Source organism: Hyaena hyaena, unplaced genomic scaffold (assembly GCF_003009895.1).
Source record: "Hyaena hyaena isolate Hyena2069 unplaced genomic scaffold, ASM300989v1 scaffold_87, whole genome shotgun sequence".
In the NCBI taxonomy this organism is placed as follows: domain Eukaryota; kingdom Metazoa; phylum Chordata; class Mammalia; order Carnivora; family Hyaenidae; genus Hyaena; species Hyaena hyaena.
In genome coordinates, this window is record NW_024080718.1 from 659,678 (window position 1) to 676,979 (window position 17,302).

The 17,302-nt window shown below is 40.6% G+C and overlaps 1 protein-coding gene across 3 annotated transcripts in view; it reads left to right on the forward strand.

The window, feature by feature from the left end:
• The first annotated feature begins 1,655 nt into the window (after window positions 1–1,655).
• The window catches only part of TBK1 (TANK binding kinase 1), a 56,634-nt gene continuing 40,987 nt past the window's right edge, over window positions 1,656–17,302 (forward strand). For 2 of the 3 annotated variants that reach the window (XM_039234307.1, XM_039234306.1), the window contains exons 1-5: window positions 1,656–1,763; window positions 4,176–4,293; window positions 10,426–10,566; window positions 13,644–13,773; window positions 15,917–16,098. In XM_039234307.1, the coding sequence (XP_039090238.1) occupies window positions 4,207–4,293; window positions 10,426–10,566; window positions 13,644–13,773; window positions 15,917–16,098 (540 nt within the window). In that variant the 5' untranslated portion in view covers window positions 1,656–1,763; window positions 4,176–4,206. Of the gene's footprint in view, window positions 1,764–4,175; window positions 4,294–7,412; window positions 7,494–10,425; window positions 10,567–13,643; window positions 13,774–15,916; window positions 16,099–17,302 lie in introns of those variants that run through there. The other variant, XM_039234308.1, reaches the window with a different exon arrangement.

Consider the following 17,302-nt stretch of genomic DNA (forward strand, 5'->3'; position numbering starts at 1 on the left):
AAAAGATTCATGTATGTTCAGGGCCAACTGAAATCAAGACACGGAAATTAAGAGTCTGCAACAGAAGTTAAGCTTCATGTTCTATGATAATGTAGAATAATTCCCATTTTTCCTTGAGGTTATCCAGAGCACTTTATTTACAGAGTACCATAGCAATGACCTCTGTTTCATTATGAATTACCTTGTTTGCATTGTAGTTTCCGAAAACGAGCACCCAAATAATTGTCACAAGAGTGAATCTCACATCTTAACAGATGAGGTCACTGAGCCAAAAGACAGATTTGGGTGACTTGACTACAAAACCACAAGGATTTCATGACACCTGGTCTAGTTCTGTGCCTGACAGATTATTTAAAGTCTTAAATGTTAACGCAAACTGGCTCACAAGAAGCTCTGCCTTTAAGAAAATCCTGTCAAATTTCAATATGCATCACTTTTGTGGTAAAATATGCGAATCAAGGCCTTTGGCTCAGCTTATCACATTTTCTCCCAGACAACTTTTGAGCTGTGGGTTTTACTGTTGTAAGGAACCTACACAGGTCCCCTTCTTGGCATGAGATACAGGAGAACTGAAATTGGTTGGAATAGTAAGCAGTAAACAGATTGGTTTTTGGAATGACTCCACGACTTATACATTGTTTAAAAGTCTAACAAAGTAACTTCCTTTGTAATAACGCATTACTGTGGGCATTTGTTATCTCCACGGTGCAAAGGACACAACCGACTTGGAAAAAACGTGTTGAGAGTCAGTATTTGGTGGGGAGAGTTGAGGCTGCACCCCCGATCTGTTCCATTCAAACGCCGCCGTTCTTAACCACTCAGCCTTGGTTTCTTATGTCATTCCTGGTTGCTGTAGTTCTCATCTGGGAAGAATTCCTTCTCTTCCGTGTCTCGGAAGTTTACCCCTGGCCCATCAAGAGTCTCTGTGGCCTCTCCATATGTCGAGAAAGGCTGCAGCACAGTGAGTGGGAAGAGGGGATCACTTTCTAGGGAACAGCTGCTTCGGCTCTTGGCGGCACGAATACTGCAGGACCCGATTTTAATCAAGTTCTCCAATACTGCCCATTTCCAAAATACCGCTTAAAGAGAGAATTAAGACATTTATTCCTGGATCCCTCGCCCCAGAACGCCAAATAAATAAATAAGAAGTGAGCTCATTTACACTAAGAATTTCACGTCTGGATTATTCTGAGGCGATCATGGGGCTCCGCGGCGGGCAACGCAGGCTTCAGAGCAGCTGCAGATGTATCCCTCCAGACAGTGACATTCCCCAGGGACCGCCTCTCCCGCGTCCAGCAGTCTGCACACCTGTGCCTGTCTGAGTGTCTGCAATCAGGAGTTCGAGGTTCGTCCTGCCTACGACCGCCGCACGCCACACTCCGTCGTCGGCTCTCGAGAACTGGGTGGGATTTGCAGTTCTGGGAATCTGAAACTGCTCACTGCGCAGGGCTCCCCGGCTCCACCCGGAGAGCCAGGGAGGGACGGGCAGAGGGCGTGGACCGAGTCGGACTCCAGACAGCCCCCCCCCCCGGCCTCCCCACCCTTCGCTACAGAAGCTCGGGACGCCGGCCGCCGCCGCAGAGCCGGCAGCAGCTTTAGGCGGCCGAGGCCGGGGCCGGTCCGGCGGGCGTGCGCACGCGCGCCGGCGCGCGCCGGCCGTCGGTCACGTGGCCCGCGGCCAGGGCTCTCGAAGGCGGAAGTGTCCCGAGGCGCAAGGAGGCCGCGGGAGCCCGCCGGCGGTGGCGCGACGGAGACCGGGCGCGGTAAGTGGGGCGGCGCGGGCGGAGGGGCCGAGCCGCGCGGGGCACCGGTCGCGAAGTCGGCACGGGCCCGCGCCGGGCGCTCCCGCCCCCTGTGGGCGACTGGGATGCTGAGTCAGAGCGGGGGCGGGGCGGGCGCCCCGAGAAGCCCTGCAAGACCCAAGGCCGAGCCCTCCCCGGACCCCGACTAGGCGGACGCCGCCTCCCCGGTGTCCGGGGCGTCCGAAACGCGGTGGAACGGACGCACGGGCCCGGGCCCTTCCATCTCTCCTGCTCGCCCCCTGGCCGGCCCTCTGACCGGGGCCCTCCCGGGTCAGCGGAGAGCGACGTTGGGCACGAAGAAAGAGGACGTGCGGGTTACCGGGTCTGGGCCCTGGCCGCGCTCGAGAGACGAATTCCCCTTTTTCTTGGAGTTTGGCCGCTTCTCCCCTCTTTATGAGCGTTGACACGATCGGCACCGTTTGAATGGGTTGATATTTCAGATGATCCCAAAGAGGCGTTTCGTTAGGGTTTTAGTGATGGTAACGGCGGGGATTGACTAACCGGAAGCTGGAGGCAGCCGTTTATGAATATACACACATATAATGTGAATTCCCAAACATTTCCTTTGGGAAATTCCGTACGTTGTTTGTTTCCCAGTCCGTTTCCCGGGTATTTTCAGTAGGTGGCCTCAAAACAAGGTCTACCCGTTAACTGCCCAGTACGTAACCAAAACCCGAGGTTTTTGTTCGCTCTAGAACGCCGAAATTCTTAACGTAGTGGTAGAGTTGGAAAATCTTTGAACTTTGTTCGTATGCCTGTCACCAAACCTGTTTTCATCGATGGACGAACAGTAACTTTCGTTTTGGACAGTATAAGGAAGTAGGCTTAAGGCAAAGTCACTAGTAACATACTTGTTGAGTGCTTACCTATGATGTATCGAAATTTGGGGAAGATTTGTAAAGCACACACCTTGTGGATGTGCTGAGTCATGTTTTAGCATGCTGTTATTGTGGGTTTACTGGAAGGTAGTCACCAAAAGACATTTCCCCTTGATGATTGTGAAACTAGTCTGCTATCTTCATATAGAGAAGCAGATATCTTAGCTGATAAATGTGTTTGTATTTATTCACTAGGTACATACACGTACCTAGTGACACTGTTTTCCATTACAGTTACCTCAGCACAGTTACAGCAATTAGGGAAGGTTTTTCATTATTGAAAAATACTTGAAAATATTGAAAAGGTAGTTAAGAAGTTTATTATTCCTTATCTAAATGTGTATTCAGCTGACAAATGTGTATTTCTTACTTGCCAAAAGTGAATCTTATTTTTATTGCTTATTTCCAATGAATTCCTTATCTAAATTAGGCGGGTGGTAAAAGTATATATCTTAGTATATCAAAGATTGTTGAAAATTGGCCCTTCTTTATGTTCCTGATCCTTCTTGGAATGTTGGGAGTCATTAATTTATCATCGAATTCTTTCGGAGTACAGAGTGGTATTAAGATCTGATACTACAGCAGATTTAAGGTGGCATGGTGAGGCTAGGGTTTATGCTACTTAGCATACCTGATTTTTATTCCAACATGGAGCGCAAGTATTTTAATATCCTCATAGTTATATAGCTTTTAAGTATTAAATGACAAGGCTGGGGTGATGCTTTTTTCTTAAATCAACCTTATTTTTTAGAGCAGTTTTAGGTGTATGGCAAAATTGAGCAGAAGGTACAAATCTTTTACTTAAACATAATAGCCTCCAGCTGCATGCATAGATAGCTTCCACTTGCTCATTTTTTAAGACTTGGTAATATGCACTTAGTATGTGTCTGTTCATATACTTGGAGATTGGAGAAATTATCCTTAAGTTAATTTCAGGAGAGTTAGTAATTTTTCAGGAACAAAAAATTGCATCTTTCCATTATGATTGTCAGGCACTTGGGGGTGAAATTTAAAGGAAACATTTAATGGAAATGTTATGCCATGGCAACAGTTGTTTTCATAGGTGTAACCCTGCCCTTAAGGAAACAAAGTAATTCTTTGCTATGTATCTGTTATATTGTACGTTGTTACTTTACCTTAAAACACTTTGTAATTCATCATGATCAGTCTTTGAAAACATTTGAAGGAGAAAAGCGGCCAGTATCACTCTCAATGGCAAAGGTAACATTGGAAGGGAAATAGATGTTTCCGTAGCCCTGTGATGAGTGAATTAAAATGAATATATAAGATGTCACCAGTTAATGTTTTTTTCAGAGCCCACACAGCACTTTAACCTTTAATATTGTTGGAAACTTAGATTTTTACATTAGACGATACACTTCAACTTAGCAATAGCTAAGAGGTGATCTTACTTGAGACTAAAAGGAGCTAACATTTGTTCTTCAAGTGTATTATTCCCTCAAAACAAACCTGCACATTTTTTCTTCTCTCTTAGTTTAATAAGAAGATCTCCTGACCAAGCCGAGATGCAGAGCACCTCTAATCATCTGTGGCTTTTATCTGATATTTTAGGCCAAGGAGCCACTGCAAATGTCTTTCGTGGAAGGCATAAGGTTGGTTCAGAGAAAACTGAAGACTTTTTAGCACTGTGTATGTCCTCTTGTGAGAAGCACGCTTGTTCCAAAATGTGAGACTTGATGTTTTTGGTAATACTGTCTAAAAAGAGTACCTGTTCGTGTGGTTATTTAAAGTATAGCTTGTGTCAGAGTCAGTGATATCTGCCCAGTGCTGGCAGAGGTTTTGTGCTGAGAGTGGGGAAAAAAAGAGACTAGCAAGGTTCATATTGTACCTTCGGATTCTTTGCCCAGCCTCGTCCTCCTGTGGTCATGAGTGATCTCACTAACAAGATCAGTATGTCAGTGTACTGGGGCGGGCTACGGGTGAGGGAGGAATACAGGGAGGCAGATGTACCATTGGAGGGGAATCCACAGATGATTCTGATATGCTGTCCTATAGCTTCAGGCCCCGGTACACAGCCCCGTACAAGGCAGCTAATAATAAAGTGAGACGGGCGCCTGGGTGGCTCAGTCGGTTAAGCGTCTGATTTCAGCTCAAGTCGTGATCTCACGGTTCATGAGTTCAAGCCCCACATCGGGCTCTGTACTGACAGCTCAGAGCCTGGAGCCTGTTTCAGATTCTGTGTCTTCTTCTCTCTCTGCCCTTTTCCAGCTCTCTCTCTCTCTCTCTCTCTGTCTCTTTCTCTCAAATATAAAAAAAATAATAAAGTGAGGTTATCAGCAAGGAGCTCACATTTAAAAGGTATGAGGTAATTAGAACTTGTTAGTAGAAGTGAGAATAGAATAAAAGGGCTAATCTTGGAGGCACTCCAAGAACCAAAAAGATTTACTGTCAAATTCTATATTGGAGGATGGAATTAAAGATAATTAACATAATTTAAAATGAGGAAATATAAGGCGCATCTGGATGGCTCAGTCAGTTAAGCACCGACCTCGGCTCAGGTCATGATCTCACAGTTCCTGGGTTTGAGCCCCGCGTCGGGCTCTGTGCTGACAGCTAGCTCAGAGCCTGGAGCCTGCTTCCGATTCTGTCTCCCCGTCTCTGCCCCTCCTGTGCTGCTCACACCCTGTCTCTCTGTCTCTGTCTCTCTCTCAAAAATAAATAAATATTAATTTTTAAAAATTAAAAAGTAAATAAATTGAAGAAATTTAAGATCATTAAAGCTTCTGTTCTGGGAGGAAAGCTGGAGTAAAAATTCCTTTATAATGCAAATAATCCACTAATTTTTCAACCCTTTGAATTTGTTTTGAGCTTAGTGACGATCAGAGCCTTTTAAATTATTTTGAGAAACGAGCTTTAAGTATTTTAGTGAGGAGGAGTTTCTTCATATTTTCCTGTAGCCTTAGTGATTACCAATCAGTTCTGTCAGTAACAGTGAGATAAGCATTCAGAGGGGAGGGCCTGTTTCCCTTGGGGAATGATTATGACTATAAGCAGTCTCTGTGGTTAATGGAGAATGAATCAGAAGTGTCATACAGGGAACTTTGAGCCTTTGCCCTCTTCCAGAATTATCCACAGGTTTGGAATCCTTTCACATTTCTTGTCTCTGGGTCTTTTATCAAGCCCATTGTGATCAACTTTGGGTATTCCTATCCTAGAAATTGTTTTTGTTTTGTGCTCTGTGCTAAGAAGAAGAAAAAGTGGGTGGCGACACAAGGTTTAGCCTCGAGACTACATCTGATTGTCTTCCTCTGACCCAAGTTAACAAACTTTAATAATCACTTGGTATATGACAGGCCCTGTGATGGACCTAGTGAATATAACTGCAAATGACGTGCAGTCCCTTCCCACAGAGGGTTTTGGGTTTAGTAGCAAGGTGGGCTGGCATTAGAAGGGTTGTAAGTTGGAAACTGATGGAATGATAGGTAGTCAGTAGTGAGAGATTGGGTGAGGCATGTTTAAAGTTCCTGGTACTTGTAAATATTCCATCAATTCTGGTCCTTTTTCCCTACTCGCTCTCTTCCGTTTAAGTTCCCATACATAGTAAGCGTTCTGTAAATGTTGAATGAATGAATGAATGCATGCATGCATGAGGACAGATTAGACTACCCTAAGACAACCCAAATTCTTCTTCAAAGGAAACAAAAATGTACTTTATCCAACATAGTCAGAAAGCCTAAAATAAGGATTTGAGAGACATAGGAATTTTCTTAAAAGATTGTGAAGACTCAGTTTAGTATTTAGTCCCTGATATTCTTCCCAGGGATATAGTTTAAGAAACCATGTGTGTCCTCATTGACATCAACTACAAAGATTTAGGACTATACTCAAAAAAATCCTACTTGCTTTAAAATTGTTTTTTTAATGTTTGGTTAAACATTAAAGAGAGAGAGAGAGCACGTGAGCGAGCAGGGGAGGGGTGGGGGGGTGGACATACAGTCCAAAGCTGGCTCCAAACTCTGAGCTGTCAGCACAGAGCCTGACACGGGGCTCAAACTCATGAACCATGAGATCGTGACCTGAGCTGAAGTTGGGGTTTTTTTGTTTTTGTTTTTCCTACTTACTCTTAGTAACTGTTTAAGGATTTTTAACCATGATGTTTGTTAAGCCCTTTTATGTTATTGCCTAGAATGAACAGGTTTCCAAATTTCAGACCAGGTTTTAGAATTTGTCATTCAGAGTGTGTTACTTTATCTCTTTCTCATGGAGTTGCTTTTAGTTACGTGTGTGTGCGCGCGCGCGCACGCGCATGTGCATGCGTGCATGAGCTAACCATGGGGAAGTTAAAGGGAAGGGAAGGATATGTTGATTGGCATATGTGATACAGTTGACTCGTGAACAACATAGGTTTGAACTCTGTGGGCCTACTTACATGTGGATTTTTTTTCAATAAAGTACAGTACTGTAAATATATTTTCTGTTCCTTAGGATTTCTTAGTAACATTTTCTTTTCTCTAGCTTGCTTTATTGTAAGAATGTAACATACAAAGAATGTTATAGACACATAACATACAAAATATATGTTAACTCTTTATGTTCTTGCTAAGGCTTCCAGTCAACAGTAGGCTGTTAGTAGCTAAGTTTTTGGAGAGTCAGTTATATGTGGAATTTCAACCTCATGTAGGGTTGACGCCCTAACCCTCACATCGTTCAGAGGTCAACTTTATATATCCACATAGATCTCTAAATATTATTCATATTCCTTTTGACTTAGGGACAGTGAATGATAGATGACTGTGCAGTTGGCTAAAGGGAAAACGATACATTTCCACCTGTTGTGCCAGTAATCTCACAGGTATGATGTAGACTACAAAAGTTTGAAAAATGCTAGCCTTGAACACAGTGGGCACTTTGCAACATTATATTGTTTTCCCTGATTGCTCCTCTGTTAGGATTCTCCTAATTTTAAACCAAGTCGGAGACAGGTATGCTCAAGCAAAATCATGGTGGCAAATGTTGGGTGGTATAGATTTGGGCAGTGTTCTTACTCTGGTTGAACAAATGGAAAAACAGCGTAATTCGACTGCAGTTCAGCTGTTACTCTATTTTCATATTGTCTGAAAATGGTCAGTGGACATTTTCTCTGGAAAAAAAATGTGTATTTGGTGTGAAGGGGGGTGAGGGAGGTGTGATTATGAGACACAGATAGTGGTCTCCAAATAGTGATCTTGAAGAGAGGTTGTGAAGCAGTTAAATGGTTTTAAGAAAAAAGATCATGAGATTCTGAGGTGAGAAAAAGATCATGAGAATCTGAGGTGAGAAAAAGATCATGAGAATCTAAGGTGAGAAAAAGATCATGAAGCTCTAGGGCACCTGAGTCTAGGGCCGACTCGTGGTTACTGCTCAGACCGTGATCTTGTGGTTGGTGAGATTGGCTCTGTGCTGGCAATGCAGAGCCTGCTTGGGATTCTCTCTCTGTGTCTCTTTGCCCTTCCCCTGCCCATGCCCTCTCTCTCAAAATAAATAAATAAACTTCAAAAAAAAAATCATGAGATTCTGAGGTGATTGTGGCTATAAGCAGTGAATCTGTGTGGAAAGCTGTAGAGAAGGTGTCAGAGCAGGAACAGCACAGAAATTCTGACAGATGGACAGCCATGAAATATCTTTAGGCAGGTGGTGCTTGAACCCCAAAGTCAGAGAGGAAATTATCTTTCTACTTGCTCCAGGGAAGTTCAACGTTGGATTATGGAAAAGGTAAGATTAAACTCAAAGAATCGGACTGACCACCGAGGAGAGGTTTGCTTAGATTAGAGTGACTGGAAGGAGATGGGAGGGTCTGGAAGAGAGCTTACAGTAAGGTTAATATGAAGAACATAAGATAATATGTATCTGAAATGAAGCATATATTTGTACCTCTAAGAGTCCCTCCCAGCCAAGGCTGTGCCTTGTAATTTTTTGTGTAATCTACTTAAGTACGCCGTGAGCATGGCTGCAGCTACCTCCACAGAGAAAAGGAAATGTCTTTGATCTTCTAAGAGAAAGCTCTGTGGAGAAACAATCTGCCCTAATCATCTAGGTGAGGTCGCAGAAGGTTCTCCAAGGCAGTAGTGGTGCAGTCCAGTGATGAGAGTCTGCTTGAACCCGACCAACTCCAACTCCTACCTCCACTTGCACGTCTACACGCACAGTGTTGCATCTAGGGGGTGTTTCTTAACCATCAGTTTCATTACTTTGAGATCCAAATGAAATTTCAGATGTGGAATATTCAATCTCTCTTTTTCTGTTCTGTTTAGTTTTTAAATTATTAGGCCCTGGAGAAACCCTTGTGAGTTCTACTCTCTTTTTTAATTTTTTTTAATATTTATTTTTAAGAGAGAGAAAGACAAACACACACACACACACACACACACGAGTGTGAGCAGGGGAGGGGCAGAGAGAGAGGGAGACACAGAATCTGAAGGAGGCTCCAGGCTCTGAGCTGTCAGTACAGAGCCTGACATGGGGCTCGAACTCACAAGCCATGAGATGGCCCAGAGTCAGCTGCTCAACTGAGCCACCCAGGTGCCCCTCCACTTTTTTATCTAAAATATACTTTCACATTTGGTATTATTAGAGCTCTTTTTCTCTTATATGTGAAAGACTATCTTTGCTTCAATTATTATAATGGAAGCTTTTTTTTTTCAATATTCATTCATTTATTAGTTCATAAGTGGGCTCTAGGCCTAATGTCAGGCTTGAACTCCTGACCCCAAGATCAAGAGTTCCATGCTATATACCAACTAGGCCAGCCAGGCACCTCTGGAAGTGTTTTAATATGAAAGAAAATAGCCTTTTCTTCATTCCAAAGCATACCATTTGAAAGAAATTTGGAGCAGTTGATTGGCTGATTTTAGCTTTAAAAACAAGTGAAGGGGGCACTTGGGTAGCTCAGTTGTTAAGCACCTGACTTTGACTCAGGTCATGATCTCACAGTTCCTGAGTTTGAGTCCCACATCAGGTGAGCTCGAGCTACGCCTTGGGTGAGCCTCGCTTCTCAATTTCTCTCTTTCTTTCCCCCTCTCTCCTTCCCTCCTTCTCTCTCTCTCTCTCTCTGCCGTTCCTGGGATTCTCTCTCTCTCTGCCCCTCGCTCACTTGCTGTCTCTCTCTTACTCTCTCTCTCTCAATAAAAAAAAAGGTAATAAAATAAAAATAAAAACAAGTGAAGAGCCCTAATATAATTACCTATGCTTAAAAATATTTAAGTGTTCTCTAAGGTGACTGGGTGGCTCCATTGGTTAGCATCTGACTTGGTTTTGGCTCAAGTCATGATCTCACAGTTCGTGAGATCAAGCCCTGTATTGGTCTCTCTGCTGACAGCTTGGGATTTTCTCTGTCCCTCTCTCTACGCCTTCCCCTCTCTCAAAAATAAATAAACTTAAAAAAATATATTTAGGTAGGGCACCTGGGTGGCTCAGTCGGTTGAGCGTCCAACTTCGGCTCAGGTATGATCTCACGGTTCGTGGGTTCGAGCCCCGCGTCGGGCTCTGTGCTGACAGCTAACTCAGAGCCTGGAGCCTGCTTCAGATTCTGTGTCTCCCTCTCTCTCTGACCCTCCCCTGCTCACGCTGTCTCTCTCTCTCTCAGAAATAAATAAAAAACATTAAAGTTTAATATATATATATACACACATATATGTATATATATTTAGGTGTTCGATAAGAAAGATATATTGCTATCTAGTGCTAATGGTAACTTTTAATCTTCTTTGCAATATAAATAAAACTTTTCTTTTTTTAATTTCTTTTAGAAAACTGGTGACTTATTTGCTATCAAAGTATTTAATAACATAAGCTTCCTTCGTCCAGTGGATGTTCAGATGAGAGAATTTGAAGTATTAAAAAAACTCAATCACAAAAATATTGTCAAATTATTTGCTATTGAAGAGGAGGTAAGTAGTGACATTTTAGTCACTAATCTTCTCATGTTTATTGTAGTTGCTGTGATTTAGGAGAAATGACCCAATGTAAAAACTTGTTTTATAAACAATGAGATTTTTTATAATTGTGGAGATTACAGTTCATATAACCAAATACTCTGTTCTCAAATATTTTTGACGAGATATAACAATGGAAATAAAATATCATGGAATCCGGAAAAAGTAGCATAAGGGGGTGCCTAGGTGGTTCAGTCGGTTCGTGGGCTCAAGCCCCATGTCAGGCCCTGTACTGAGAGCTCAGAGCCCGGAGCCTGTCTTCAAATTCTTTGTCTCCGTCTCTCTCTGACCCTCCCCTGCTCACACTGTCTCTCTCTCTCTCTCAAAAATAAATAAAATGGGCACCTGAGTGGCTCACTCGGTTAAGCGACCAACTTCGGCTCAGGTCATGATCTCACAGTTCATGGGTTCGAGCCCTGCGTCGGGCTCTGTGCTGACAGCTAACTTAGAGCCTGGAGCCTGTTTCGGATTCTGTATCTCCCTCTCTCTCTCTGACCCTCCCCTATTCACACTGTCTCTGTCTCAGAAATAAATAAAACATTAAAAAAAATGAATTAAACATTAAAAACTTTTAAATAAAAAGAAAAAGTAGCATAAGAAATAAGAGTATTGAATATGGTTACCAGTGTTTTTACTAAAAACCAAACTAAGTAAAGTTAAATTGACATAATTCTTTTTTTTTAATGCTTATTTGTTTTTGAGAGAGAGAGAGAGACAGAGCACAAGGTGTGGGGAGGGGCAGAGAGAGAGGGAGACACAGACTGCAAAGCAGACTCGAACCCACAAACCGTGAGATCATGACGTGAGCCAAAGTCGGACGCTTAACCGACTGAGCATCCCAGGCGCCCCATTAAATCTACATATTTCTTTTTTTTTTTTAATATTTTTATTTATTTCTAGGAGAGAGAGAGAGACAGCGTGAGCAGGGGAGGGTCAGAGAGAGAGGGAGACACAGACTCTGAAACAGGCTCCGGGCTCTGAGCTGGCAGGAGCTAATCAGAATTGTAAATTACAATTTTATGCACAAAGATATTCATTATTGCCCTGTTTATAATAAAGAATGGTTAAAAAAGTATATGATGGGTAGTTCCTCAGTTTGCTACACTCAATATGAGCGAAGAACATAGCCCTCCAGACTGCCTCCTGTTCAAGACATTTTGACCCCAGCTGCTGCAGCCAACTTTGGCATACTGCACAGTCAGAGAGAACAGTCCCCACAAGATGGGGATCATTCAGATACTAGGTGTAAACTCAGGAGTCCCCTAGGGCTACCATCGCTTCGACCAGCGAGCTACAAATTTAGAACTCCCCGTGACTGCCCCCAGATAGGGTAATTTGTTAGAGCGTTGAAGGACTCACAGAACTCAGGAAAACCCTGTGCTAGTTTTCTTGTAGCAAAAGAATACACCTTAGAACTGGTCCCAGGAAGAAATTCACAGAGAGGATAAAGGAGGACTCCAAACATGAATCTTCCTTGTCCTCATGGATACATTCCCCTCCTGGCCTTGATGTACAACAGGAGGCACGGAGTACTGCTAGTCTTGGAAACTCACTTCAGCTTTTGGTGTCTACAGTTTTTATTGGGACTCAATCACATGCTGCTTGCATGGCTGACTTCTAGTCTTTAGCCCTTTCCAGAGGTTCAGGCTAACACCTTTAGTCTCCATTTCCTCTGGAAGTTAACATGGGTATGCACATCCTAAACCCCCATCATAAATTGCATCATTAGGCCATTATGTGTCCAGAGCTGCCAAAGATAAGACACTTCTAGCACACAAGATACTCCAGAGGCCTAGTGATCACCTCCCAGTGGCCGAGGGCAAAGGCCTGACCTCTCTTGGGGTAGAATTTATTCTTCACTACACAGTAGTTAAGCAGTAATGAGAGACATTTACCAAAATTTTAATCACCTACGAACATGCTTATGTATAATGTGAGAAAAACAGGATTAAAATATGTATGCAGTATGATCTTAATATATAGCATTATGTACATATAGTGTTATGTATGTATAGTGTGACTTGATATATAGGAAAAAGACTGAAAGGAAATGCACCAAAATATTAGCGTAATTATCTCTGCTGATGGAATTATGGATATTTCCCAGATTTTAAACAATCAGTGTATGTCATTTCATTATTTAAAAACAACAGTCTTGGGGTGCTCAGTCGGTTAAGTGCCAACTCTTGATTTTGGCTCTGATAATGATCTCACAGTTTGTGAGATTAAGGTGTCAGCACAGAGTTTGCTTGGTATTGTCTCTCTCCCGCTCTTTCTGCCCTTCCCTCACTCATGCACTCTCAAAATAAACATTTAAAAAAACAAATAAAATTAAAAAATAATTTTAAATTAATGCATTAAAAAAAGAGAAAAAGATACAAAATTGGAGATAGATACTGGATTTTAAGACTCGTAATCACATTTTCCTGAAATGGGCATATATCTTATAATCAATGTATATATGTAATTTGGTAGTATTTCTTTTTCCCTATAAAGCTGTTATGAAATTGATGGTATACCTTATAATCAGTGGTACATTGGAATCAAGATTAAAACAAATGAGCAGACTAGAGCTTTGCTACACAAGGGACTTCTCAGCCATTCTGCCATCTTTTTGTTTTTAAGGCTAGAACTCCATTCCTTGAAGTACAAGTACTCGTCATGAGAAGAATTTCAAGTATTTTTAAGAGATTTGTTAGAAGATTAATGTTCTAAATGTACTATTATGTGTTAGAAATTAAAGATAGGTTTTAAAGAACCATTATGACGATATAGCAGTGATTAGTTTAGATTTAGCCAGCTTTCACTGAGCTTTGATTGTCTTCAAAAACAAATCTGGTAGGAATTTAGAAGATGTTAATTGTTATATGTGTACGATCAGTAAATATTTAACAAATCCCAGGTAAGGCAATTTACTACAGCACCTTCATCATTGTAGTACTACTTTTAAGTGAAATCAGATAACCGTTAGCATATAATAAAAACTTACTTTTTATGTTGAGTCCCAGTCAGTGGGTTGTTTTTTTTTTCAGACGACAACAAGACATAAAGTACTTATTATGGAATTTTGTCCATGCGGAAGTTTATACACTGTTTTAGAAGAGCCATCTAATGCCTATGGACTGCCAGAGTCTGAATTTTTAATTGTTTTGCGAGATGTGGGTACGTTTGTTTACATGATTTTATAGATCTGTGTAAATATAATTTAACAACACAAGAATTTTTAAAAAGAAATCTCCTCTTCAAAACCAAAGACCTTTATGCAGTGCTCTCTTAGATGTGACCCCAAGAACACAAGTACAAAAAGAAAAAATACATAAATTGGACCTTCATCAACATTAAAAGCTTTGTATTTCAAAGGACAACATCAAGTAAGTGAAAAGACAACTCGTAGAATGAGAGAAAATATTTGCAAATCATATATCTGATAAGGAATTTTTATCCTGGCAACTTAATAAAAAGACAAATAAACCAATTTAAAACTGAACAATGGGAAAAATAAGTAAGTAATAAGTAGGGAAATACAAATTATAACCACAGAGTGATGCCACTTCATACCCACTAGCATAGCCAAAATCAAAAAGGCAAAACAAAAACAGTGTTGGCAAGCATGTGAAGAAGTTGGAGCACTTGTATACACCTGATGTGATTGTAAAAAAAGTGCAGCCACTTTGGAAAACAGTCTAGCAGTTCCTCCATTTCCTCCAAAGATTAAATGTAGAATTGCTATATGACTCAGCAATTCCATTGTTAGATATTTACTTAAAAGAATTAAAAACATATCCACACAAAAACTTGCACACCAATGTTCATAATAGCCACAAAATGGAAATGGCCCGTGTCCATCACCTGATGACTAACAAAAATGTGGTATATCCATACAATGGCATATTAATCTGTTCATAAAAAAGACATAGTGGAGCCTGGCTGGCTCAGTTGATAGAGCATGTGACTCTTGATCTTAGGGTTGTGAGTTCAAGCCTCCTTTGGGCCTAGAGTTTACTTGAAAAAAAGAGAGAAATATAGTAGTGATACATGCCGTAATGTGGGTAATTTTGCTAAGTGAAGGAAGCCACATGACCAAAGGTCACAATATATTTATATGATTTCATTTATATGAAATGTCCAGAACAGGCAAATCCACAGAGACAGCAGATTAGTCATTGCCAGAGGTTTGAGAGGATGGCACAGTTGAGGACTAACTGCTAATGGATATGAGGTTTCTTGCTGGTATGATGAAAATGTTCTGAAACTAGTGATGGGTGTGCACTTTGACTCTTCTACAGACTACTCAGTTGTATACTTTACAAGGCTGAATTTTATGATACTTGAATTTTTCCTTAAAAAGCTATTTAAAAAATATAAATATATGTAAATATAAATACATATATATAGCACCCAAAGAGAATAATTTCTTCTTGGAGAGGAATGAATCAGTATTTGAGGAATGAGTGAAGCCCAGTGATAAAGAAGGCAGAAGGTTAGTGGGAATTCACAAACTTGACATTGGAAGCAGTTTAGGTGAGGATAAAATAAGAAAGACACAGTATATACTATAGCCTGTTTAACCAAGTAGAAATTATAGATAATCGATGACTTCCCAAGTATACTGATAGCCCTGAGTTTTCATAATTGAATGTGATCCCTCTAAACTTATTTTCATAGATTATATTTGGGCATTCATCTGTCAGCTGTCAAATATTTCAAACTAGTGTTTAGGGACACTGCCTGTCACCCAAAACAGCTTAATTTCAGCAATGTAGCCACCTTTACCCTTAAAAAGAAAAAAGGAAAATGGCCTTTTTAGAATAGCTTTAAGTATATGAGAAATACTATTCTTATGAAAGCTAGTATAATACTTTTCCTCTCTTACTTTTTTACTGTTTTGAATCCAGTTTACTTTTTTATGGAATTTTTTCCCCAAGGTAAAGAAATAGGAAACTCTGATGAAAGATTGGTAACTTTCTTGAGAATCATTATTCTTAAATTTAGGCATATTGCCCACATGTATATAACCAAAAGTAATTCAGGAAGTCATATGCTTAAGATCATTTTGTTTCATTTTCCTGATAATATTTAACTAAAAGAGGTTGGACTCTCCTTTAGATCATAGTGATCCTTATTCTAAAACTTTATTACTCAAACATGAGATAACATAAACATAAATACCATCTATTACTTCTTTGATAAAAATGACATTGGACCAACTTGTGGAAAAACCTATTGAGTGAATGATGTCAATGAATTTGATACGCACACACATACACATAGATTCCTACATAATTATTTCCTTTATTTTATTAAGTGGGTGGAATGAATCATCTCCGAGAGAATGGCATAGTGCACCGTGATATCAAGCCAGGAAACATCATGCGTGTTATAGGGGAAGATGGACAGTCAGTGTACAAACTCACAGATTTTGGTGCAGCTAGAGAATTAGAAGATGATGAGCAGTTTGTTTCTCTGTATGGCACAGAAGAATATTTGGTAAGTCACACATCACTAACTTATTTATATATGAATATGTTGTAAATATGGTAACTGGTCAACCAGTTCACTATAAAATATCTTAGTAACTTTTATGACAAAAAATAAACTTTTTATTCTAATCAATTTGGTGTGTAATGAGGGAATTAGATATTGGTTTCTATGGATGCTGTTATTTTTCTGTTAAAAATTCTTACATAAGTTTTTGGGGCACCTGGGTGGCTCAGTTGGTTAAGTGTCTGACTTTGGCTCAGGTCATGATCTCACAGTTCACGGGTTCAAGGACTGTATCAGGTTCTGCACTGACAGCACAGAGTTGGCTTGGGATTCTTTCTCTCTTGCTCTCTCTCTGCCCCTTCCCCACTTGAACATTCTCTCTCTCAAATAAATAAACTTAAAAAAATTCTTGTAAGTATTATATCACTCTTGAGTTCTTTAATTTACTAATGCTATGGATGTATCTTAAAAGAAAAAAGGTGTATGTGCACTTAAAAAGCATCTAGCTAGTAAATACTCCTTTTTTGGATCAGAGCAGTTAATATATTACAAGCTTGTTATAATAAAATCCTCTATAAGGCAAAATTCATTATAATTCTGAAGCAGAAGATTCTAGTCAGGGAGATTGGTTATGGAAAGGCAAGACCATTAATAGAAACAGAAATGAAATGTTTTTGAAAAGATCTAACTTGAACTGCTAGAAAGTTAGAAAAGCTCTGTGGTTGAAACTGTTTGCATAGGTGTGTTTTTGTGAAGTTAGTGAACGTTTGAAACGGTTAAGAAAATATACTTCAAAGTAAGTACATTTACTTTTTTGAGGAACTGCCACACTGTTTTCCACAGTATTTGTACGAATTTGCTTTCCCACCAACAGTGCCTGAGGGTTCCCTTTTCTCCACATCCTTGCCAACATTTGTTATTTCTTCTTCTTTTTTTAATGTTTATTTATTTTTGGGAGAGAGAGAGCAAGAGAGCACATGCGCATGAGTGCAAAGGGTGGAGTGGGGGAGACAGAATCTGAGGCAGGCTCCGCACTCACAAACTGAGATCATGACCTCAGCTGCTGGACCCTTAACCAATGGAGCCACCAGGCACTTTGTTATTTCTTGTCTTTTTATACTAGCCGTTCTGACTGGTATGAGGTGATAGTCTCCTGGTTTTGATTTGCATTTCCCTGATGATTTGTGATGTTGACCATCTTTTCATG